The 27,156-nt window shown below is 35.8% G+C and overlaps 1 protein-coding gene across 4 annotated transcripts in view; it reads left to right on the forward strand.

Moving 5' to 3' along the window:
* Positions 1–27,156, forward strand: part of LOC127515598 (protein phosphatase 3 catalytic subunit alpha) — a 110,553-nt gene that overhangs the window by 55,655 nt on the left and 27,742 nt on the right. For all 4 annotated transcript variants that reach the window (XM_051899432.1, XM_051899434.1, XM_051899433.1 and 1 more), the window contains exons 2-6: positions 10,744–10,944; positions 21,809–21,933; positions 23,401–23,512; positions 23,927–24,072; positions 26,063–26,202. In XM_051899432.1, coding sequence (XP_051755392.1) covers positions 10,744–10,944; positions 21,809–21,933; positions 23,401–23,512; positions 23,927–24,072; positions 26,063–26,202 — 724 coding nt within the window. The remainder of the gene's footprint in view (positions 1–10,743; positions 10,945–21,808; positions 21,934–23,400; positions 23,513–23,926; positions 24,073–26,062; positions 26,203–27,156) is intronic.

A 27,156-nucleotide genomic window follows, 5' to 3' on the forward strand; every position in this document is an offset into this window, starting at 1 on the left:
AACTGTAATAAAGGGACAATTGAATCATCTTAGTGTGAGTTTTAGCGTGCTGTCGTAACCGAGCGTGACACGCCATTTGAATGCTGAATTGAGTATGACTGACAGCCGCAGCAAAAGGAAGAGTTTCCATGAACTATGTAAATTTTCATCTGTCCCTTACATTAAGCTATTGAATGGCTTTAGAAGTATTGGAATATAGTGCATGAAACCTTTTATTGTGCTTTATATTGTTTTTTGCCTTTTGTGGAGCTTAGCAACCATGAGTACGCATAGTATCAGATTTGGTTCTGTCCTGTCTGACCGATACCCAATACCGCAAAACTTTCAGTATCGAACCTGATACCAATACTGAATATTGGATCGGTGCACGCCTATTATCCATATAAAATCATCATTTACAGGCAAAGCATTATCAAATTGATCCAATACAGTTTTCTTTGCAAACTCTCCATTACACTGTGCTTCGTTTACAAAACATTCTGCAGTCAAATGCTCCAAACAAACATATCCTCCAGCGCGTTTCGAGAAGCCATTAAAAATTTACCATTCGCTTGTACCTGATTCTGTGGTCCTTCTGAGGTCTGTGTAGAAACGCAAAAGAGCTGTTTAAACAGGACTTGTCAATGCAGACGTACTTGTGCTCTTCTATTTGGCTTGTTGTCAGCAGACTTAAGCACGTGGAGTATACTGTATATCTGTATACTGTATGTAGACAGCGTCAGTGTTTATAATGAGCTCTATTTGTTTTTAATGCGATGCATTGCTCACGTACGATGTACACTTGTCAGCTATTGGATGGGGTCTGTGGTGCAACAATGTGAAACGATTCATTGATGTCTTGCTCTAGAGACAGTCATATGCAAAGGATTTTTGCCTGTGTGACGTCACAGATCCCACAGGATCCAAATGAGCTGTTTTTGTAAATGTGTTTTTATAATGAGGGCATTTTAAGCTATGAAACTTACAGGATGTTGTACAAAGACCTCCTTATATGTCAAAAGACCAAGGAAAATTTTATTTCTCATGTCATGACCCCTTTAAATTGGCTATTCCCTTTTCTGTTGCAGCCATCCTCTGTCTTGTGCTGTTGTAGTGGGAAAGAATCTGTTTTTCCCTGCTTTTCCTTCCTCTGTCAGTGTGCTGGGAAAGTGCTGACAGGAATGTTGCCTTGCCAGCCTGGTGCCCTCACCCACGCCACAACCACGAGGCGCTTAAACTTCCCTCTGCCTCCGCAGCATTTCAGTCCTTCCAAAATCTGTTGGTATGGAGCTGTAAACACCCAACAGACCACAGCTTTCAAGAACATTTTTTTTAATTTAATCTATAGGCACATATAACAGCACTTAAGGATTCCTATGTAGTTCTTTATGTCTGTTTGTGTGTGTGTGTGTAGTGTGGTGATGGTGTCTTAAATGGTTGTTAAATGAGTTCAAATCAATGTGAAATGTATTATTGAGATTCAAAAGGATAGTTCACACACTAATCAAAACTCTGTCTTGTCATTCCAAGCCTATAAAACTTTATTTGTAACACAAATGAACGTTTCTAATATTCTCCCATCATATTCTGTCCATCTATTGAAAGTCCACACAACAAGACAGAACAACATAGACATAAACATTGAAAAACGCACAAACCTCATTGGTTTCTCGTGTGTCAAGCAGCTGATGTTTACCATATTTGATATGCTCTATGTAAGTGCCTTGAAGATGAACGAAATTCTAAAGAGGATGAGTAAATGATAACAGAATTTTCTTTGTTTTAATGGACTGTCTTATTTTAACTGTATTAAAGTGGTCATGAATTGAGAAATCAAATTTTACTTTGATATTTTGACATCAAGAGGTCATTGTACTATAAAAATATACTATAAGTTTTAGAGCTCAAAACTTCCTTGTTTAGTCAAAAACAGTTTTTATTGTAACCATGCTGCCAAAACGACTCATTTCGGATTTTGTGACATTGTCATTGCGCGACAAAAGGACGCCTCTGTAGAAGAAAACCAACGCCTACTTCTGCATTATGGCCTCTTTAGCCTTGCCCACAGATTCACGCATATCATATAGTAGTAAATAGGAGAGAGATGATAACACAATAGAGATGCCTCCACGAATTACAAATAGTTTTGCAGTGCCAAGTTGTGGAAAAACACAGTCTTTGCCTTGCCATCCTTGTGATCCTAACATTAAGAAAGCGTGGATAAACTTTATTTTTAACGAAGTTCCAGGTCGCGTCAGTAAGACACGGTTTGTTTGTTTGCTTCACTTTACTTTGGATTCGTTTTTAAACAAGACATTCAGCGCAGGCTTTTCAGAGAGACTGAAAATAAAAGATGATTCAGTGCCGACTATATCCGACAGCAATCTCACTACACTCAAGTGTAACAATTTTTTTTTACCATGTGTCCCTATTGCTTTGTCTGTTACAGATCGTTTGATATGTACTGTGTATTTATACTGTTGTGCCGCAATCAAACTATGAATAGTTGTGGTATTTGTGATTTGCTGTTCTTGCCTTTGCTTCAGCATATATGGATACGGATATGGAAGAAAGCACATAGAGAATGCTGCTTTTGTTATTGTTTTGATCTAAGCTATTTGCTGTAATCCTGAATAAAAGCTTCAGCGAGCAACATCATCTGTTTTGTCATCAGTAAGACATTGACTAGTTTGACTAGTTGGAGCTAAACTCTTTAGGAGTGAAGCTCTCCAGGACCGGAGTTCGCCACCCCTGTACTACAGGCTTGTATCGTACCAAAACCAACATTTTGGTTTTAGTCCAACCTAGTCTTTTGGTGTGCCTGGTAATGTCTTAGTCGTGTTATTCAGGAGCATGTTTGTCTTTCTAGGCGTTGTGCAGTAACTGTCAGTTTGTATCTGATGTAGCTTCTCCTTCTTAGACAAATCCTTGGGCAAAGATGATGTTTCAGTAGCATTAAAGTAAAGCAAATACATTAAAGAAGCTTCTCAGAATTCAAAAAAGAAACTGGTTTCTGGATGTAAGCTTAAATAACCTCTCTCACCTCAGAACACCTTTGATAAATGAATGAACTACTGGAAGATATACCATAAACTACTGCAATAAAGATGGCTGCTCTTTCTCCTGAGAGTGCACAAGCTGATTTGTACAGATGTGTACTGGTTCTCTAAGCTCTCCAAATGTCTGCATATTGTCACAGGTGCCCCTGATAATTATCTGACAGTTAAATTCCATGGCTTTCTGATCAGGACGATCCAGTGTGAAGCTAATAAATCTTAAAGCAGGTCAGCGAGGTGGGCATTCTTGCGGTGTGATTGCAGGATTTAGCAAATGCCTATTTGCTACTATGATATTTTATTATTATTATTACTCTGATGGCATGGCTTATTATTATTACATTTGGGATTTTGTTCTCCCAAATAAAATCCTGTATGTAGAGATTAGTGCACATGAAGAAACCTCATTTGCACTCAAAAACAAACATAGAGCCCAACCAGTGTTTTTTGTAATGTTTCTTGTAATGAATACACACATGCACACTCACACACACGTATATATTATTATTATTATTATTATTATTGTTATGTAGTATGGAGTTAGAACCAATTATAATACTTGCAATACTGATGAGATGATTAATCCTTACATTAAAAAATATTAATACAAAGTGTTTTAATTGTTAATTTATTACTTGTTAAACTGAATGTACAAAATAAACATTAAATAAACACAAAATAAACATGAGACCTCACTATACAAACACAACTATTATAAATCACCGCTAAATGTGACATTTCTTGTAATAGGTTATGTGAGTATTGTTTTAAGTTCATTTAAATTAAAAGTTGTTATACTATTATTTTTAGTGTTCTGTATTGGTTATAAATGATAAATAAAAAAATGTTTATTGTTTGGGTTTTGGCCTGGTTTTCAATTATACTGTAAATGGATGTAATTACTCATTTTATCCCCCTGAAAAAACATGCCTAGTAGTTAATGTCATGATGACTGGTACAATGACTGATACTGTTGTTATCACAAAATTATGTAAAATAACTGTTACAATGCTGCAAAGCATATTAATCACTAACCTAAACACAATGGAGACACACAGTGCCTCCCCGCCCCACCTGCCTGTGTTCACACAGTGCAATATGAGAGGGAGAAAGGCTGACCAAGCAGAGATAAACTACGATTTAACAGATTTGTGTATTTCCCCCGATTGGTCTGAATAGCTTTCTAGAAGGGATGCACCGATACCGATACCAAGCTCATGTACTTGTACTCGAACTCGTAAAAAAACCAAAGACCGATACCTCACGTGACGTAACTGACAGAATTTTCCGCGCACAGAGAAACCAGCGGCAGCAGCAGAAACACTGTCAGCCTCAGGGGTGTGGAAATATTTCAAAATTAATGATGGCAACCGACACATTGCAAACTGCATGCAAATCGCGCTGAATGACAGACCAGAAGCGTTTTCATGCGCGCGATCCCAGTTCTCTCACAGACAGCGCGCGATCAGTTCTTCTTGCGCCTGAATGGTCAAACGCACAAATAGTTGTCAAAATGTCCATCGTGTGGAGTATTTTACGTTAATACAGTCGGTTATGGCTTAAGTGGACGTGAACAGGTGGCTGAAAACAGGATATGTGTCAGTATAGTACATCCTTGGAATCGGTCTTAAAGGGAGAGTAGCCTAATTAAATATTTGTCTGTCATTAATGTTAATAAAACAACAAAAGATGTTAAATGTGTATATATATCGTGAAATAAAATTTTTCATATATTGCCCACTCGTTCTGTATTCCACATGAGAAATCTGGTCACCCTAGGTTGTTTTACATTGGTTCACAGTGTTATGTTATAAACATTTGTTCTGTGATATTTGTTTAGCACTTTTTGAAAAGCAGGTTAAATTTTTCTATTATGACTTTGGTAATTATGCCCTTTGAAGGTTATTGGACACTGTGAAATTTGAGCTTTAAGTTTGTGACAAGCACATAAATATTATTACTTTTTTCATTGGAGTAATAATAAAGAAGCTGTCCTACATTCATTAGTCTCACTGGGTTGTACTTGGAAAACTGCCACATCACCAAAAAAAAGAAAAGAAAAAAGAAATTAATAAATGTATAGGCATCGGTATCGGCGAGTACCAGAAAAAATATATCGGTACTCGTACTTGGTCCTTAAAAAAATGTTATCGGTGCATCCCTACTTTCTAGTTATCTGGCTAGTTTTGACAATCCACACTGGTTTCTTGAAAATTGACTGTTTTCTACAGATGCCACAATGTTTCATGTCTCAAATTTAGCAATATGAAGAAAATAATGTTCTTTTGTATTCAGCTGAGACTCTGATGGATTGCCTGACATGTACTAAAACAACATGGCATTATCTCATATGTTCTCACCTGATCTAATTTGTTATTAAATGCCCAGACACTCAAAAGTACATAGTGCTCTCTGCGATTAAAGAGGAATGTCTAAGAGCCAGTCTGGCCACAATGATAGCATGATATTTTATAAACAAGCTGCTGCTTTGGTTTGCAGTGATACGAGAGAATTTCCCTTGAAGAAACAGTCAGGGAGGAACAGAAGAGCATTTTAAGCCTCAGTGCCAAATACCACAGCCTGTGTCTGAGCTTTGCATTCAATTAGCATGTTTGTGTCTGTCACAAGGGAACAAGGACTGTTCTTTATATGACTTTATAAAGCATGGTGTATCAGAATAGCCCTCATAGTATCTGTTCCTAAACCATTGTGGATTAATAAAGCTGTATAATCTTGACAACAGAAGACATGAGGTGGTAGCCTATTAGAAACCAGCTTCAGTAATGTTTTCATATGGTACTGACGCACGACATTCACTCAGTTTTGACATAGTACTGTATTTTAGCCTATAGCCGTTTTGTGTCTGTTGATTAGAATGAGGAAAACTTCAATCAAATAACTCTCTTTTGATAGGTGTGGTTCTAGTTAGATAAAAAGAAAATGAAACCCAGTTGCTTAGAACACATTTCATTGAGCTTTTGGTCACCTCATGATGTGAAACTTCCCATAGATATTTTCATGCAGGCAGTGGGTTTTACAACAGAGATGTTGAAAATCTGCAAGAATGTCAAATACTTTTTTGTTCCAATTGTTCATTGTTCCTTTTTGAATGGGTATATAATTTGAGGATCTTGGGTAATTCCTGGCATCCATGGGAACTAACAGTTGGATGAATTGGCTGAAATTCTCTCAACACACAGGAAAAAATATTCTCTTCTCTTTTATTCTGAAATTCCTACTTGGGAAAGTGTGCTTGCTTTTTCCACATCCTCTGACAGCATTTTGGAAATTGGAAGTCATGGGAATGATGTACAAAGGGTCACAGTCATTCAATAATGGACTAGGATTGGACTAGGATTGTTTTTTTCTTATAGTCATTTCAGTAACATCAGTGGCACTCAGAACATTCCACAATACACAAAAAAAAAACAAAAGTAGAAGCAAAAGTAAAGTAAGAGAAACAAAAGTAGAAGCAACATTCTCAAAGAAATAATGCTGTTTTAAAAGCTGCAGTGTGCAATGTTAGTTACTAGTCTCACCAAATTAAATTGACAACAATCCTGATTGATTTCCCATCGAACCCCTGCACCTTTTGGTTGGACAGTTTAGTAGTAGTTTCTAACATAACAATATTTAAACAGGATTAGAGATGCAGCGGTCGACCAGACATGCAACTGTTTTTTTTTTTGTTTTATTTTGGTCGATCTGTGTTCCGGACTTACACAAACTTACTTAAACCATTTTCCTAAATGTCTTTTGTGTGGAAATATTACAAAATCTGTAAACAGAATGTTAACACAGGCCAGAGTTGGGGCACGCTGAATACAGATGCAAAGAGGAGAGGAGAGCACAGATGCACTGGCAGAGAAAATACTGTACCAGGCACAGCAAGCTCATTGTTTGCGGTTCTTGAAATATTGGAAGAAAAAATAAATATTGAATTGGGGGTTATATGAATCTCTGAAGGGAACTGACTGTTTTAAAAAAAGTTTCAATGGCCTTTTCTTTTCCTCTTACCTCTGTATAATGTCTATTGAATTAAAGTAGTGTTTATAAGCGCAGCTCTGCTTTGTGTAGAGTAGTAACTAAGGAAACTCTATATCTCTGCTGTTCCATAAGCGCCACCTACTGTCAGAGAGAGAGCATTTTCATTCAGTCTGTCTGCTGTTTTTGTTTGTTGTGCAGGTATGTTTAATGTAGCATAACTTCACAAAGCAATACAATTTAATTTAAATAAAAAAAATATCTGCTCATACCTACATATAGCATCTTTGTTTGGAATTTGATTAAAATGCAGTGGTTGCCTCTCATTTCAGACAGCTACAGAGATTTTTTTAAGGCCAGTTTGGCCTGTAATAGAGCAAATAAACAACAAATACATTTGCTTAAAGAAAAAAAATAAAAAATCGAGGATCGGAATCGGTCATGAAAAATCAGGTTTGAACCATACTTGTATATCTTTTTTTTATTTATTTTTTTATAGCTGCTGTAAAGTCAGCAAATGTCACCTATTAGACTTTATCTCATAGGGAAAGATTAAATGAAAAATCATGTAATAAAAGGACAAAGTTTAGAATCAATACCAATAAAATTTGTATCTGGATCATAAAGGTTCAAAATTAATGATGGACTAGTTCTAAAATGTATGTAGAAAGTTCCTGTTGATTTATGACAAAGACTACAATGTGGCTTTGAGACATATTCATTGTGCTTTGCGTATTAAAAGTGATGTATACTTGATGGATGGTAGATGCTATATTTAAATTACATTACATTATCTATATCACATAGGTTCGAAGGTCATACAGCCTAGCTCTCTGCCCAAGACTATAGTGATTATAGTGAAAGGTTTGTCAAGATGGTCAGTCAATAAATCGGGCCATTTTCTATCCAATCCATTCAAACTGAAAATAGGATGATTGTTTAACTTATTTCAATGTGTTCCACAAGCCCACATATCTCAACTATAATAGCATAAACCTGAAGAAAACCCTTTTTTTCTTTTTCTTTTTTTTTTTTTTGAAAAAACATTGGCCTTCAATGTTACAAATATCTTTTAACACATTAATGTATTCAGCTGGCCACTCTATGATTATTACATAATGGAGATGATGGAGTGTGCCAAGTCTTGAGTGTGGAGCAAATAGACACTTTCAACAGCAACATTATAATCAAACGTTCAAACTTAACTTCCGGTAGACTTCCACAAAGAATCAATAACAACAGAGTCCCTCTAGAGTAGATTATTTCTGATAACATGCCAAATAAATAACAAGTAAATTACATTAGCTAGCCAGTGTTATTTTGGGTTTCCAGTAGAAGAAAAGAACTGTTACATGGCCAAATTTAAATGTGACAAAGTTACTACCGGACTCGTTCAACAAACACAGACCAGAAGTTAACTTCGGGCCAGGCACATAGCCATGGCAATGCGCATGCATCTGATGAAACAGTCTATAAGACAAATCCAAAGAAACGCTTTTTCCCCAATTTTTCCCCAAATGGTGATGGTCAACCAAAATGGCTTCAAGACGTTGCAATGGTAAATTGCATTCTTCTTGTACCTGTAGTGATCTGAAATGAAATCCCAACAAAAATACTGAATAATACTGATAAATAGCTTTGTTTTTTTATTTGTGTCTAAAAAATATTGTCTTATTCACCGACCGTAGTGAAAATGAAATGAAATTGTTGGCGTGAAATTGTTGTTGTTCCCCAATACTTAGCTATTTACCAAAGTATTTTCTACCCATTTGTTATGAATAAGTGGAGGATAATTGGAGAGGAGGGAATCAGGATACAGATTATACAATCATTAATACAGAATATAGAATACCATTACAGCATAGAAAACAATCATCACTGTACTGCAAGAATCACCCGAATTGATCTTAGATGTAACATTTACATTTATGCTTACTTATCGTCAAAGCATTTTATTTAATTTATTTTCCATGATTGATCCATTGTTTGTATTGAGACAGAAAGCAGTGAGTCAGTTGTCAAGCCAATGAGGGAGGTTTTGTTTATGTTCTTCTCTGTGTCATTAATACAATTATTGCTTCCAAACCACACGGTGTTAGCTTTGCCGAATCTCCCATTTCAAAGCCCTAATTAGCTTCAGTTAAAATGCCCATTTGTCACTTTCAGTCGTCATGCTGCTTGTGTTTGGGTTTGTGTGTATTATTGTATCGGAGTTATCACTGTCAGCTGCATTTGTTTGTATAGTATTGATAATGTATTTCATTTCAGGGAAAAAAAATACTTATATATGGGTGATTTTTGATCATTTTTGCTAAGTAATCAATCATAATAACATCCTTTGGAAGTATTTCAGAATGACACATGAAATATAAATAAATGTCATAAATCTGAATCTAAATCTGATGCATTGACAATATCTGTATTTTTATTCGCACCTTAATGCATATTTTGTTAATTTTGATTAGACAATCATCAAGATTTCCAGCTATATAGAAATGTGTCCCATCTGCATATTAGGACTGGGTGATAATTTTGGTTAATCTATTTTAATCGGTCTTCATTTTGATTAACCAATATTGATTCTTAAGTTCCAAAATCAGTCTTATAGTCTGTGCTGTTTTATATTGATAGCGTGAACAAAACTTCAACTTCAAAAGTTAAACAGTTGAGTTTTACTGTTTTCGAATCCATTCAGCCAATCTCCGGGTCTGGCGGTACCACTTTTAGCATAGCTTAGCATAGTTCATTGAATCTGATTAGACTGTTAGCATCTTGTTAAAAAATTACCAAAGAGTTTCAATATATCAATTCAATATCAGCAGGCGTAATGATATTACGCAAGCAGGGGCTCACAGACGCTGCGTAATATCATTGCGCCTGCTGCAGCCATGGTACGGCAGCAAAGTTCCTTGATCATTACGCCAGAATGGCAGTATATTTCCTAGTCATATCGGCCTAGAAAATCACAACTTTTAATTTTCCTTCGGTCTTAGTACACGATGTAACTACAGAAGAGTCAAGTTTTAAATAGGAAAAATATTGAAACTCTTTGGTCATTTTTTAACGAGATGCTAACGGTCTAATCAGATTCAATGAACTATGCTAAGCTATGCTAAAAGTGGTACCGCCAGACCCGGAGATCGGCTGAATGGATTCGAAAACGGTAAAACTCAACTGTTTAACTGAAGGGGAGCTGGAAAATGAGCCTATTTTCAAAAAAAAAAAAGTGGAGTGTTCCTTTAAGGGACGGGTCCTTTAAGGCCTGTCAGTAAACGGACACTGTTATGACTGGCTAATGTCATTGCATATGAAAAACCATCAACTTCCCCCCACTATTGCATGCGAGTCAGTGTTTTGAGAACATTATCCATATAAAACCATTATGAAATTGTTTGCAAATTCTCCATTACAATGTGCCTCATTTACAAAACAATCTGCAGTCACATGCTACAAACAAACATAATTATATAATTAAAAATTTGATATAAAATTACATTTGCGTAATGTGCGATTTAAATCCCCAGCCATAACAGTTAAATACATGATAGGAAGAGATCTTGGTCTTGTGAGACTACAGAAAGCCTGAGTAACAAGAAAACCTTCAACAGACAACTGAATGACATTGTATTTTTTTTAACACAAAATCAGCGACGTGCTGACCACCCTTCTCTTTTAAGCATATCAGTAATGAAATGAATGTGCTTTCTATTTCTTTTCCTTCCAGCTGTCCCATTTCCCCCAAGTCACCGACTGACTGTGAAGGAGGTGTTTGACAGTGAGGGCAAACCCAAAGTAGATGTCCTGAAGGCCCACCTCACCAAAGAGGGGCGTGTGGAGGAGAGTGTGGCACTGCGATTAATCGGCGAGGGAGCTGCAATCCTCCGTTCTGAGAAGAACCTTCTGGACATAGAGGCCCCAGTGACAGGTGAGTGATTCTCCATCAGATTCTGTGCTGAGATGCTGCTGAAGATTCTAGAAGAGAGCCATTTGAACTCTTTTGGGTTAACTCTATGTATTACTCCATATTAATAATTGTGTATATGTGTATATATACATATAATTTATATAAATACACATATATGTTATAGTACAGTATATAGCACACAGTTTGCAAATTTTATATACAGAAAAGGCGCACTAAATGTCATGACACCAGCACAGCATAGAGATGCTTTTAGAGTATGATTCCTGTATAAATACACATCTGATCAGATGACATCTGTTTTAGAATTCTGCAATTGTTTTTGTTTGTTTGTTTGTTTTTTCCCCATATGTATATTTATATATTGTCTTGAATCATGACATATGTGTCATCATACCCTTTGTATCATGAAATAGACAGTGATACCCAGCCCTAATGTAACTGTTGTGTTGATGTTGTGAATTTGTCCTCTGTCAACTGCTGGTTAGGACACCCTAAAATGAAATGAAGAGCTTAGTCCTCCTGTTCAGAGATTTTTTTTTTTTGTTTTTTTTTTTGTCTTTCACTGACTCCATATTGCCCCTTCTATTCAAGACTTAATTAGACTTTCTGATGAGGCTTTTTGATGATTTCATTAGAGCAGAAGGACAACCCTTTGCTAACAATGGAAGCAATTATATTCATAAACCCACATGGCAGGCAGCAAGAAAATTTTTTTCCAGATTCATTATGTTGTGTTTTTTTTTTTTTTTCGTCTATGTAAGCTACATTATTTGCCCTCACTGTCAGCACCCCCTTCCTCTCTCATTATTGTCATTTCTTGCATAGCGTATGTGTGCAGATCTTTAACCCTTGACCTCTAGTCTGATGTGAATTATCTCCAGGGCTTCGTAGGCATTTATGCTGAATTAGATCTGGAGGTTTGAATCACTTTAATCTTGATCAGAGCCATCAGGGTGTCTCATAGATATAAGCAGTGAATTCAGAATTGGGGACATGTGTATCGCACAGTAGGAAAACCACCCAGTTAGGGGTGTCGCAAAATACCGATATTAGTGATAGCTGTGAAATTAAAAAAAATATATATATATTTATATATAAATTTTGTTTTAATACGACACATGCAGTATAATAATATCACAAATAATCCAGCACCATCTGTTTGACACTTCAAAATAGTAGGTGACAGTATTGCATCTTAATGTTGGTTGCCACCAATCATAAAATTGAAAACAGAAAAAGACGTGTGTAGCAGGTATTGCCACACAAAATCATGTCATACAATATGAAACAATGAAAGCGAGATAACTCTACCCACATCAGAAAAAAGTTAGCTCACCAGTATAGACATTTTTTTAGATTCCATAAAAAAGGCGTTAGACATCCCGGTCTGCAGTAAGTGCCGATCAACAATAAGTTTTTTTTTGTATGCAGGTCTTTAGAAGCTGTTTTGAGGTGGTCCCACATTCAGGCGATATTCATCCTCTTGTCAAATTGCTCACTAGTCTTCCTTGACCAGCCACGGCACTTTACATTCCGCATGGTAGTTGTCTCGCTGTGCTTTTAAATAATTCTGTGGATATTGTGACCATTCACATCCTGGACATGAGCGATATCCAAAACTGATTGACCAGATTTAGCCATTTTAACAATATCCTCCTTGGTTGCGGAGGACAGCTCCTTCCATCTGGCCATTTTTATAAATATTTTATGAAAAAGGTTAAATAAAGTGCAAAGAAGCCCATTTTCCTAGTTCAGACAACACTTTTGGCCATTACTGTAATCTGGTTTACAAGCTTCCAGACTGTAAACACTACTATAAACACGAGTCGTATTCATGTCAGGAAGACACATTAATATGCATTATCTTTTCAGCATGGCTTAAGATAAGGATGGAAATAGGGCCGGGCGATAAAAACAAGAACGATAATTATTGCGACATAATTTTCCTCGATAAAACGATAACGAGGGTTTGATAAATGTTTAATATAATGTTTATGCATTAAACGGCGCCACTCATCTGAACTCCGCTTTAATGATCATTTATCAGCTCGGCTCAAAGTTCAAACAGCAGCGCAGCATGAGCTTACTACAGCAGATGTGTTTACTCGCTGATTGGTCACGTGACCACTAAACTGCACAATGAGATCCAGTGAGAAGTGCTTGAACTCAGCGAAGAACACAAATGTCTTGGTAATTTAAACTAGTTTAAAGTCAGATGCTGACAAACAGGAGAAACACTGGCGCAATGATACAATCAGAAGGCTTTTCAATCCACAAATCACCATCATTAACCATGAATTTACTGTAGTAACACTAACTGCACCATGGTATTATGGCAGAAATTTGGGATATTCATATTGAATTTTATTATATTATTAATGTAGACATGTATTAAATGTATTAAAGGAGTAATGGAATATAATTACAGTATTTTTTGTGATTAGCCTAAGCTATAGCATTTATGCATTTATGCTAAATGTATTTAAACTGTGCTTTCTACAACTTTAACATTTATCGTGATAATTATCGATATTGACTGAAATTAATAATTATATTGTGATAATTTTTTGGCCGTATCGCCCAGTCCTAGACAGGAAACTGCTCAGGAAACTACAAACACAGCAGCTCAGTCTAAATTTGTCAATGACATGTTCTTCCCAAAGCACTCCTCCAGATTAGAAGTATTAGGAGGGTGTTCTCTATCTCTGCTAAACAGAGAGTTCAGCTGCAGTGCATCTGGACTTTCAAGTGCTTTCACTGGACCTAACTGTTGTATCTTAAATGTTTTGGTTGCAGTAATGGAATTATCTACTTAATATTAAGTCAACCTTTTCAGACCGTCTAGAGACACCAGATGGGCCTTGTTAAATGATGTCTGCCATAATTAATGGTGTGTTCTTAGTGGAAATGACAAGTGAATGGATGTTAGCCCTAAAGCTGCTAAAGAGATTAGCTCTAGGGCTGAAACTAAGGATTTTTCTGGGCTTTTTTGAGCCAGACCTTCATATTACCTTATACATTTTGATATACATATGGTGGGGATGATCTCAGTGAAAGCACAAACATTCTTCACTGACGTTCAATTAAAAAAAAAAAAAAAAACACTAAATGTGCAGCTGATGCAAAATACATCTGCCTGTTCATTTGGTTCAGAAAGCAATTCCAGTTATCTTGAGATTTCTAAAATGCTTTTTGTAGTCCATTATCCCATGAGCAGCTCTGTTAATACTGTACATATTAATGATCGATATATGAATGCAGTAATATAATGCACACATGTGTTTTATGAGACACACCTGACTGGGCTAATCTCTCATTATAACCTCTGAGACCACACTAATCAGATGTTTCGGTTTCAAATTTAATTTTTAAACCTTACATTGAACTGCAAAACCCTTGTAAAATATAATGTAAAATGAGCAAGAATTGATTTTGCTTGTCTTTTCTTTGTTGTACAAAAATAGAGTGAGTAACAAAGAAACTAAGACATGGATTGTTAAGTGACCACACTGGAGGAAATGTGTAATATATAATTAGGATAAAGTAAAACTGAAAACATTGAACAGCTTTTGGAGGAGATTATTGCTTAGGATGTGGATGTCTCTCAGAAGTATCAGTTGAATGTGCCTCCCTAAAGAGGGTTGATTATCAGTCATTTCATGCATATAGTAATCAAGTGCACACAACTTTCACAACCATACATAGTCAATTAGGATAACCCTATCTAGTGTTGTAGTCTTAAAAACAACCACAACACTATCTACGTTTATTGTAGATTGTTGTTTAATGCTCAAACAACATTGTGTTCATGAAATACTCTTTAGATGATAAGCTGGAAAAGGGCTTTTCACACTGAGTTTAACCCCAGGTTATCTTTGTTCTAAATACCTCTTTTAACCCTGGGTAAAGGAACGTTTCACACTTGTAATTTAGAAGCGGGATTAGCACTGCTTTTTACCTGGGGTTATGAAACCCTGCTCCGGAGCAGGGTTAGCATCGCTTTTGCGGTGTTAACCCCGCATTACGGTGCCAAACTTGAAACAATGTGGTGTTTTAATGTTACAGCTAGACGCTTAGCAACAGACAACCAATCGCATACTCATATTTGCCTGCTTTGGACAGTCACGAAAACACTGCGCATTGTATATAAACAGTAAATTGAGCGTTTGAGAGGAAAAATGTCAAATGCTGACAGAAAACGTGACTGTTTCATTCTTACCTTTATAGTCCGAAATGTCCATTCAGTATAAACTCGATAGTACAGTTGGCAATACAAGAATGCACAGTGCTAGAGCTATGTAAACAGGTCGCATGCTGTGTTTATCCAATCAATGACACTGACACCACAAATATGCAAATAAGAACGTTAACCCAGGGTTTAGGTACAATGTGAATGTCAGCTTATGAATACCCAGGATTAATTGTTAACCCCAGGTAAATTATGAGCAGTGTGAAATGTGAAGTAATATAACCCAGGATTTAGTTTACCCGGGGTTTAGAATGACCCAGGGTTAACTATTTCAAGTGTGAAAAGCCCAAAAGTGTGTTTGTTTCTTTGTTTGTTTATTTATGCAAATTTTATGATGTCATTATAATAACTCTTCCTGTGTCCTCGTGAAGCAAATGGCTAAAAAAAAACCCATAATAAACTGTGTTGTTGTTTTTTTTTTTTTTTTTTTTTCTTCATTTTTTTATTAAAAAATGCAGAAAGTTTTCTATGATGGGAAGGTTTAGGGGTAGGGTTAGGGGATAGAAAATTTGATTAGCTCAGTAAAAAAGAAATATTACACCTATGAAGATTCTCCATAAACCACAACCGTGTCTGTGTTCATGTATATGTGGTTTATGAAGACACAAATGTGTTATAATGACATGGGTATTACAACATAAACATGGTTTATGATGACACTTCCTGTGTCCTTGTAAACCAAATGGCTTAAAAAAACATACTAAACTGTTTTATTATTATTATTATTATTCAAAAAATGGCAAAAGTTTCCTGTAATGGTTAGGTTTAGGGGTCAGTGTAGAGGGATAGAATATACAGTTTGTACACTATAATAACCATTATGCCTATGGAGAGTCCCTGTAAACCACATATACGTACGTGTGTGTGTGTGTGTGCGCGCACCCCTGCGATGGCCTCATGTAGGCTAAAGCAAGTGGGTCTGTGTTGTGTAATGTGTTTCACCCACATTCTGGCCTGCTGATAGGTGTGCAGTCAGAACAATCTCTCAGCTTCCCTCTCATGTACTCCCACTCCCTCATCTCATGTAGGATCTGGTCGTGACTCCTGCTTTGTATGTTAGTATGAGTGTGTGGTCTTAACTCTGCCTTGACAATGTGTTATTACACAAACTGCAGCACTCTCAGAAGATGTGCATTTCAGTACCAATCTTTTTGAGTGGTTTTCTCATTTATAATATGTTTGTCACTTGTGCTTTCATGCTATGCATTAACATTACACTTTTACCAGACTAATACAAGGATGCACATCTATCTGCATTTGGCTTTTCTTTCCTTTAACCAGACAAAACAATTCAGAGTGAAACATTGATGGCGGGATATTACCTCTACCATGGGATGAATAACACTTTTTATCTGTCCAAAACAGCTCATTTACAGCTGGATCCTAGCCATTTCAGTCTTTTTGAGTGAGATTATAGACAAGCTTGTTTTGTACTATCCGTGCATTCTTATATAAAGCATTATAAAAACTCCACTGCAGGCTTTCTAAACAGCAGTACGGAGATCATGTGAAAGCATGAATGCAAAAAGTTGCAATGCTCGGGTGAACTTCATTGGTTGACTGTTTCCATGCCAATAAGCAATGTTTCCATGGTGATGGTAACCACTGGTTTGACTGCTATTGGCTAAGAGATCAAACATCTTGAGTGAGGTAATGTGTTTTGGCCTTGCAGTGTATTTATAAGAGAAAGTAAGAATTTGAAGATGTTGGTTTGGAAAAACTTCAAACTTAATGATTGAACCCTATATAATAACTGTTTTGAACAAAAATATTTAATCATTTTTTGTTTGACAAATAGAGTAGTCATATTTACACTTTACGCATATGCCCAAGCAATGCCATACTTTTTGTTGTGTCTGAAAATTTTAACTGGCAAAAATTGATAACACGCATTATCCTGTGAATGACTGCACCTTAACAAAATTTCACAGAATTTTCTTTAGATGTGTGAGTCACAATTTGCTGACATCAAGCCTCTTTAAAGAGTCTTTCTGTTAAAGGGCATGTTTACGGCCAGCTAGTCTGAGGAATGCAGATTCACTACAGATAGTGTCGTCTCTGGAGTCTCATAAGTCTTCCTAATTGCTTCCTGCCGCAGTCTCTTCAACAGATGCTAATTGGACGATTCAACAAGACATTTGACTGTTCTACTCTCCTGGTCACAGGGGAAAGCAACACACATACACACAGACATTTGCTTGTGTGCGGTTAAATAAATTTGTAGATTAAAGTTTAAAAATCTTCAACAAGTGACCAATTTGTATTCAAATGACAGCATATGTCATGGCTGAGGTCTCTTGTGCCCCATTTTCATTATTTCCTTTTTTTTCCTTCTCTCATTATTCAGATATGAAAACATAAAAAAAAACATTGAGCTCAGGAGTCTAGCCATGGAGGAAAGCAATATCGATGAATGTATGTGTCAGAATTTTTATTTTTTTTTTCTTAAAGGATTAGTTCACTTTCAAATGAAAATTACCCCCAGCTTTACTCACCCTCAAGTCATCCTATATGACTTTCTTCTTTCTGATGAACACAACCGTAGAAATATTAATAAATATCCTGTCGCATCCGAGCTTTATAATGGCAGTATGCATTATCAAACGAGTATGAGCTGAAGAATAAGTTGAAGATACTTTCTTCAGCTCATACTCGTTTGGTCGAACTAATCCTCGAACTAATTTTTATAGAAATTTCCGTTATCTTGCATTGTTAACAACCTTCCACTATCTTTCCTGCTTGGGGTTGCCAGATGTCATGAGAACAAATCCCCCAAACGGGTCTTTTCTCTTTAAAGGATACTTTTTCTGCCCAGTGTTTTACTTTATCGTCTCAATCTGACAACACCGACAAACATGTATGTTTGTGCAATGTTCTTTGTGCAATTTTGTTCAAATGAAAGTGTCATACAGCCATTCTGTGTTCCTTCACAGGACCATGTGTGCGATTTGCTGCTACTAAATCTGCGAGTGAACCTTCTCTGTGACGAACTGTAATAAATCTAAACATGATTCTTGACCATATTGTTTGCGATCATGGTTGGTGAAATAAATGTGGTCTGTGCAACCTCTGTGCTACAATACAAAGTAAAATTTAACATAACTTGGAGTTATGGTAGTGTTCCATTTACTCTAATAAATACAATTATAATCAATAACATTTTTTGTATTGATTTCCCATGTGAAGAACTATCATAGCTGGTTAAATGAAGTCCACCTATAGGCCTATTAGGTGAAATGTAGGCTGTTAGTAAAGAAGACGTGATATGTCAAATGGCCTTTATTCACCCCTTTTGATATAGTATGTGTACATATATATATATATATATATATATATATATATATATATATATATATACATATATATATATATATATATATATATATATATATATATATACATATATATATATATATATATACATATAATTCCAAATGAAAATAATCATGATTATTAATCGCAATTATAATTTTTGAGCAAAATAATCGTGTTTAACCATCATCGTGTAGCCCTATGGTGTAGTAGTAATTATCCCAGACAAATGTGTTATGAATGGATAATATTTACTAGGGATTTCCTTTTTCAAAGTCCGAAACCGATGTCGATACTACAACATTGGGTATCTATTGAAACCAATGCCAGTCTGGTTGCATAAACTGCTAAGACTACAAGTTAGCCATCTTTTTTTCTTTTCTTTTTTTTCCTTTTTTTTAAGTCAGTTCCATAAAAATGTAGATTGGCCTAATTTGATACCAAAAAGTAAGATCGCTTTGGGGGGAAAAAACAAATATTCCAACACCTGGACACTACAGCTAGTCAGCTACTGTAGTAGTGGTGCTTGTTGGAAAAAAAAAAAAAAAAAAAAGAATTTGATCTTGGGGCACATAATATCATAATAACTCTGTTTGTATGAGTTGCCAGAAAGCCTGCATAAGCTCTCAGTAGATTGCAGTAGCATGAAATACTTTAAATGCAAGATCCATGGTGAATGAGTCATGAATTTACATGCTCAAGCAAATGACATTAGGCATAATTGAGGAAGCGCTCTTTATAGAATTCATTACATTCCAATGAATAAGAAATAAAGAAGGAATGACTAATATTGCTGTTAAATTGACATGCAAACAAAGCAACTTCAGCACTGGCCGTAGTGTAATCAGAAGAGCAAAGTGTCGATGGAGCCTGTATCTGGAGACTGAGCTCTAGTAATTTGATATGGACATTTTGACAAGAAGAGTGAAAATGCTGATTGGTTGTATGAAGGGGAGAGACAGTTTTCTAAATAACATTTGCATTCCAAATTGACACGGTAACAGAACCCGGCGTTCTGCTCCGTTACCATGGAGAAATTATATCTCAGTGTCTCTCCGTGACAGTATGTTACGTCAGTCACAGCGATGTGCTGCTGTTGCATGCTATTGTCTTGAGGCTGATTTCACACATGTAATTTTATAGGCATAAATGATTGCCAGTGAAGAATACCAACAAATCAGACTGCATATTATCTTGAAGAAACACCTGAAAATTGATGCAGAAAAGTCATAATTGACTTAAACACCAGTTACAAGTATCTTGTTTTCAATTTTGCAGTTTTGGTCTCAGAATATAAAACATTTCCTTTTAGTTCACTTGGCATGGGTTTGGATTAAACTTGTGGCGTATCAGTCCACTGAGTATTTTGATTCAAAGTGGATGTGATCCATGTTAAACACTACTGGAAGAATATTCATAAATGTTCATCTGTAAATTGACAAAGTAACACTATATTTGAAATCAGATGATATCATTACTGTTTATTATCATGTATTATATTGCTATGGATGACATAACTTAATAAAATATCACATAAACTGTATTATTGTTTGGATCAGATTGAGATCTTTTTGCCCATTTTCCTCATTCATTTACTTTCCTCATACAGTATTTGTTTTATCCTCCATGTGACAGTTGTTAATAATAATAATAATAATAATAGTTCAATATTTTTATATATTAACATATTTTTATACTTTTAAATATTTAGATAAAACATATTTTAAAGGGTTAGTTCACCCAAAAATGAAAATTCAGTCATTAATTACTCATCCTCGTGTTGTTCCATACCTGTAAGACCTTCGTTCATCTTCAGAACACAAATTAAGATATTTTTGATAAAATCCGATGGCTCAGTATAAGGCCTGCATCGCCAGCAATAACACTCCCTTTTTCAATGCCCAGAAAGCTACTAAAAACATATTTAAAACAGTTCATGTGACTACAGTGGTTCAACCTTAATATTATAAAGCGACGAGAATACTTTTTTAATAACGAGAATAACGACTTTATTCAACAATATCTAGTGATGGGCGATTTCAAAATGATGCTTCATGAAGCTTCGAAGCTTTACGAATCTTTTGTTTCGAATCAGTGGTTCGGAGAGTGTATCAAACTGCCGAAGTCATGTGAACTATTGAAGTTTCAAAACACTTACGACGTAACAATGCTTCATTTACTGAAATCATGTGATTTTGGCGCTCCGAACCACTGATTCGAAACAAATGATTCGTTAAGCTTCGAAGCTTCATGAAGCATCGTTTTGAAATCGCCCATCACTAGATATTGTTGAATAAAGTCGCTATTTTGTTATTTTTGGCGCACAAAAAGTATTCTCGTCGCTTTATAATATTAAGGTTAAACCACTGTAGTCACATGAACTGTTTAAAATATGTTTTTAGTAACTTTCTGTGCATTGAAAATGGGAGTTGCTGGCGATGCAGGCCTTATACTGAGCCATCGGATTTTATCAAAAATATCTTAATTTGTGTTCCGAAGATGAACGAAGGTCTTACGAGTGTGGAACGACATGAGGGTGAGTAATTAATGACAGAATTTTCATTTTTGGGTGAACTAACCCTTTAAATACAAACACTGTAAAATAATTCCTCTTTCCAGTGCTGTGGACAGGTGCATAGCAGATCTGTTTTTGTTTTTGTTTTTTTTTGTTTCCCCCCAGCATGAGTTTATAGTGAGAGTGGTCTGAGTGCATGGGACACACAAACACAGTCACTGCTGGATAAGATGAAGTGTTATTGCCTTGCTTTAGGGCAGAGCAGCAGTGGTCAAAGCGAGGTCCCCAGAAGGGATTTGAACTTTCTTTTTCCTGTTTCCAGAGCTCACACCAACAAGCCTTTCTCCTCTCTCCACCTGCTCTATTAGGATGTCAAAAACTATGTTACTGGATATATTACCAGGGGCCAGCACACATGTTTTTACACAAAGCTGTCTTTCAGCCCACACAGTACATATTTATTTATTATTCATACAACAGGAGGCCAGGTGACACATTTTATTTAAAAAGCCTGCAGCAGTGTTGTTCAGAATGAGGATGGATTTCTGCTGCTGTACTACTGTGCCTTTTCCAAGACCTGACACTGGATGAAAATGTTTAGTAATGTGCGCAGTCCTGTAAGGGTTGGTGGTATTGTGCTCAAATCTGTATGATGTTTTTGTCAGCTAATGTTACAGACCCTTCATAATATGTACATAATTGTGTCAACACAGCACTAATGATGATGAAATAATACTAATAATAATAGAAATGCACAGAGAATAACTGTTTTTGTATGTTTCCTCTAGTTTGTGGAGACATTCATGGGCAGTTCTTTGACTTGATGAAGCTCTTTGAAGTAGGAGGGTCCCCAGCCAGCACACGATACCTTTTTCTGGGTGATTATGTGGACAGAGGATATTTCAGTATTGAAGTAAGTCACTGCTATTATCTGAACACTAAATAATGCACTTCATACGTTCTATTCATTTTTAATAGATTAAAAAACATTGACCTAAATCTGTCCAATTGTTTTCAGATTTTAATCCGCTTCAGGGGCGTATTACAGAAACTTTCTATCTTAAGTTAAGATCTGACAAGTTAATTTTGGATTTTTCACAAATTCGTGTTACAGAAGCAAATCTTAACTTGGATTCTTATCCACAAGCAGCTGCTGTGAAGTAAACTCTAGAGATTAAAATGGAGAAACAAAAATGGTGTGCTTTTAGTAAAGTGCTGCAGAAAGAGAAGTTTTGATAAGCTTGATAGAAAAGGCGAACCTAACACTATATTTTGTGGATGTCCGTAATTATTTGTGTTCTTCATCTTGTATCTTTAATAAGTGTGATGCCATTCTCAGACAGGGCTATTGTTATGTGATTTTTTTTATTGTTGGCTTTCAAATAATTTAGAAATTAGGACACCAGTGGGGTTATTCTAAAGTTAAGACCGTTTTTAGGATTTTGTTGTTGTTGTTGAGTTAGAATGCTTCTGTAATACCTTTTTCCTTTCCGTAGTTAAGATAATGCACTTAAAGGATTAGTTCACTTTCAAATGGAAATTACCCCAAGCTTTACTCATCCTCAAGCCATCCTAGGTGTATATGACGTTCTTTTATCTGATGAACACAATTGGAGAAGTATTAATAAATATCCTGACGCATCCGAGCTTTATAATGGCAGTAAGCGTTACCAAACGAGTATGAGCTGAACAAAGTGTCTCCATCCACATCCATCCATCATAAACATATTTCCACACAATTACGAAGAAAGAAAACTCTCGCAGTTAAAAAAGCTTAAGCTACGTCCTACGCTTCCCTATTCAACTTACGGAAAAAGTGTCACTGACGCAACGCCAGTTTACACTTTCTTCGTAACTTCAATACGGAAGGCGGTCTGGCAGAAGCTAGATATTTTACTTCATAACTTGTTAAATATGGATTTTTTTTTTTTTTTTACACAAACGCATCGCTTCGCTTCAGAAGGCCTTTATTAACCCCCCGGAGCAGTGTGAAGTACGTTTATGATGGATGGATGTGGATGGGGGCACTTTCTTCAGCTCATACTTGTTTAGTAACGCTTACTGCCATTATAAAGCTCGGATGCATCAGGATATTTATTAATATTTCTCTGATTGCGTTCATCAGAAAGAAGAAAGTCATATACACCTAGGATGGCTTGAGGGTGAGTAAAGCTTGGGGTAATTTTCATTTGAAAGTGAACTAAGCCTTTAAGAAATTTAATTCTGTAATAGTTTTGTCCTAAATGAGGTCCTAACTGAAATTGCCATGGTTACCAAACAGATAAGATAGGATTCTAAAGTTACGATCTTTCTTTAATAGTTGTATATATACTTTTAAATCTAATCATTGGGTTTTACTCTTGTTTTTTTGTGTCCACAGTGTGTGCTGTACCTATGGGCCTTAAAAATACTTTACCCCAAAACACTGTTTTTGCTGCGTGGGAACCACGAATGTAGACATTTAACTGAGTATTTCACTTTTAAACAGGAATGTAAGTATGACTGCCACATCACCATTAACCATAGTACATAAAACTTTGCATTTTGCCAGATATAAAACTTAAGTAAACTGTCACCCATAAGAAAATAAATGAGAGCTAGTTCTGGTCACAGATCATATACCACCATCTATTTTCTGGCATTTCTAGTTAGAAGTAAAGCCACTTCCTGGCTCAGTATTTGAAGTCAGAAATCTTAATGTTTACACATGTAAAAACTATTGCTTTTGAATTGGGCCAAAAAGCCTCATATTAAAGCCTCATTTTTTTTTTTTTTTTGGTCTATTGAAAGTGTTTGAATGACCTTTTTAGACTTTCCATCTAAGAGTGAGAGTGTGTGTTAATGTTTGGTTTAGCTGACAGTCATTTTCTTTTCCCTCCGTCTCGTCCTCCTTCATCCCCTGACAGGTAGAATTAAGTATTCGGAGCGGGTGTATGATGCGTGTATGGATGCTTTTGACTGTCTTCCCCTGGCAGCGCTCATGAACCAGCAATTCCTGTGTGTGCACGGAGGACTGTCCCCTGAAATCACAAACCTTGATGACATCAGGAAAGTATGTATATAACTAACTAGTGTCATTCCCCTGTTTAATGGACCAGCCTTTGATTTATTATTCCATTAACACCAGTGCTTTAGAGTGCTACATGTTATTGTAAGTAAAGTGAAAAAAAGAAAAAAAAAAAAACATTCCTACTTGTTAGTCCACTGAAAAGGGACTTTAACAGTATTAACTCTCATTGTAGACCTTGTTCACTTCCACAAAAAGGCAATTTTTGAAAACATTATATTCAGGGTCCTGCATTTCAGAGCACAGATGATGAATCTGGTATTTGTTCTTTTCATCACTGACTGTAACGTAGAAATTCTGATTTCAATAATCTGTTTCCTCTGGAGAATAAACTTTCAAAATGATCAGGTTAGTGCTCCCTACCTCTCTAAAGTGACTGCCCATCTCTCTATTATATGTCCCTATTTCAAAAGTCATTATTTTGTGTTTCTTTCTCTTAAATATGACTTTCATCTATAGGAGCAAAATTTTTACCTTTCCATTTTTACTCCCCTGCTAAGTAAAAAAAACAAATGATATTAGAAAAGCAATTTTCGAAAATATGAGGTGATTTAGTCAAAGCCCAGCTGCTATCATGGCTGAGATCAAAGGCTCTGATGATTAGGGGGAAGTCCTTAACCAATTCAGTTCTTATCTACACTGAGCTCTTAATTCAGTTTGGGTTTAATCTGAGGAGGATTTAGATTTATTGACCCACTAATCATGCAGTTCATCTAGATTCCTTTAAATGCAGTGGAATCTTTTATTAGATGTCCAAGCTGTTATCAAAAAGGACACAACATATAGATATAAAACATTAACTCTGCATTCGCAGTGACTGACAGTGTGTTAGGCTTAGTCCAACAGCAAATACCTTTTTAGTATATCTTTAAAGCATAAATCAGATAAAACTGAGGTAAAATGTGTTTTGGACTCTTTAATCTAGCAAAATGCCAAGTTTTTCTTATGTGGCCATTTAAAAAGGGTCTATAATATACAAACTGTATTTCTGTAATTGCACATGAGATTGATAAGCAAATTTTATGCTAAAAATAGTTTTGTTTACTTCTCTCAAAGTGAATTTAAAGGGTTAGTTCACCCAAAGATGAAAATTCAGTAATTACTCACACTCATGTCGTTCCACACCCATAAGACCTTCATTCATCTTCAAAACACAAATTAAGATATTTTTGATAAAATCTGAATGCTCAGTGAGGCCTGCATTGCCAGCAAGATCATTTCTTTTGCCCAGAAAGCTACTAAAAACATATTTAAAACAGTTCATGTGAGTACAGTGGTTCAACCTTAATATTATAAAGTGACGAGAATACTTTTTGTGCACCAAAAATAACTTTATTCACCAATATCTAGTGATGGGCGATTTCAAAACACTGCTTCATGAAGCTTCAAAGCTTTACCAATCATTTGTTTCAAATCAGTGGTTTGGAGCGCCAAAATCACAGATTTCAGTAAACGAGGCTTCGTTACTTCATAAGTGTTTCGAAATTTCAATAGTTCATGTGACTTTGGCAGTTTGATACGCACTCCGAACCACTGATTCGAAACAAAAGATTTGTAAAGCTTCGAAGCTTCATGAAGCAGTGATTTAAAATCTCCCATCACTAGCATTTATAATATTAACGTTGAACCACTTTAGTCACATGAACTGTTTTAAATATGTTTTCAGTAGCTTTCTGGGCATTGAAAAACGGAGTGTTATTGCTGGCGATACAGGCCTCACTGAGCCATCGGATTTTATCATAAATATCTTAATTTGTGTTCCGAAGATGAACGAAGGTCTTACGGGTGTAGAACGACATGAGGGTGAGTAATAAATGACATTTTCATTTTTGTGTGAACTAACCCTTTAAATGGATTTAAAATATCACACAAAAAGCTGTTAGTAGGTTGCTCTGTTTGTTTGTTTTTTGTTAATAATGATGCTTTATCTAACTTGGGAGTACTCTGTAGTATATAGTGTATTTACCCTTTCCAGTTAGACAGATTCAAAGAGCCTCCCGCATATGGACCAATGTGTGACTTGCTTTGGTCGGACCCGCTAGAGGACTTTGGCAACGAGAAGACCCAGGAACATTTCACACACAACACAGTGAGAGGCTGCTCCTATTTCTACAGGTACCAAAAGCACATTAAAGAGGAAACCAGAAAGCACTTCACAAAAATATGTTTTAACATTAAACACTATGCATTTCTAGACATGGGATTCATTGTAACAATTCTTGCAGTGTGTTATGTGAGCATATTGCATAATGAGATAAATTAGTGAATTGACACATGCAAGTAGACTGGTGTGTTAGATTAAAAAGATTGGGTATATTCAAATATTTCCTGCCTCCTTTACATCTTTTTGAAACCCTCCATATCACAGAATAGAAATGGCATACATGGGTCTATGAGCATGAAAGAACCATTATCCAGTGGTGCTGTATTGTTTGATTCTTTGGTGACTGTTATATAAAGATGATTTATGTTGTGTGTTGGCTTTGCCTCAATAAGGAGGAAATGTCATGCGCCTGCCTGCTATAGAATGGCAGCAGAATGAAATTGGCTGTGTGAATTCAGTTATCGAGCAACTTCGCCAACAGAAGGGCTGACGGAAATATCACTGTCTCTGTTGATAGAAAAATAGTTATTGTAGCAGATGATGAGCTAAGATTTTGAATAGGCTACATAGTTTCAATAGGTGTAAATGGGACTTGGAAGCTTGATATAACCTATAGTTGGCAATAGAAAAGATATCGCAAGCAGTAAATGCAAGAGAAGAATGGCAAGTTTATCTGTTACATCTGATGTCCACACATCAAATGACAACAAATGTTTGAAAAAATGTTGTCTTGTATGTTTTTTAAATCGTCAGTTAAATCGGCAGTTTATTAATATATTTTTTATTAATGAATGTACATAATTATTAGGCAAGTTGATAATATGATCAGATTATATTTTTTCCAAGCGCATTTTACCAATTGAAAACCACATCAATCTTAATAAATACTATTAAGATTGTATATAATTATTAATAGCCGATATATAATTGTTGATGAGGGCTTAACGTAAAAACACCTTATATTC

This window comes from Ctenopharyngodon idella, chromosome 7 (assembly GCF_019924925.1).
Source record: "Ctenopharyngodon idella isolate HZGC_01 chromosome 7, HZGC01, whole genome shotgun sequence".
Classification (NCBI taxonomy): domain Eukaryota; kingdom Metazoa; phylum Chordata; class Actinopteri; order Cypriniformes; family Xenocyprididae; genus Ctenopharyngodon; species Ctenopharyngodon idella.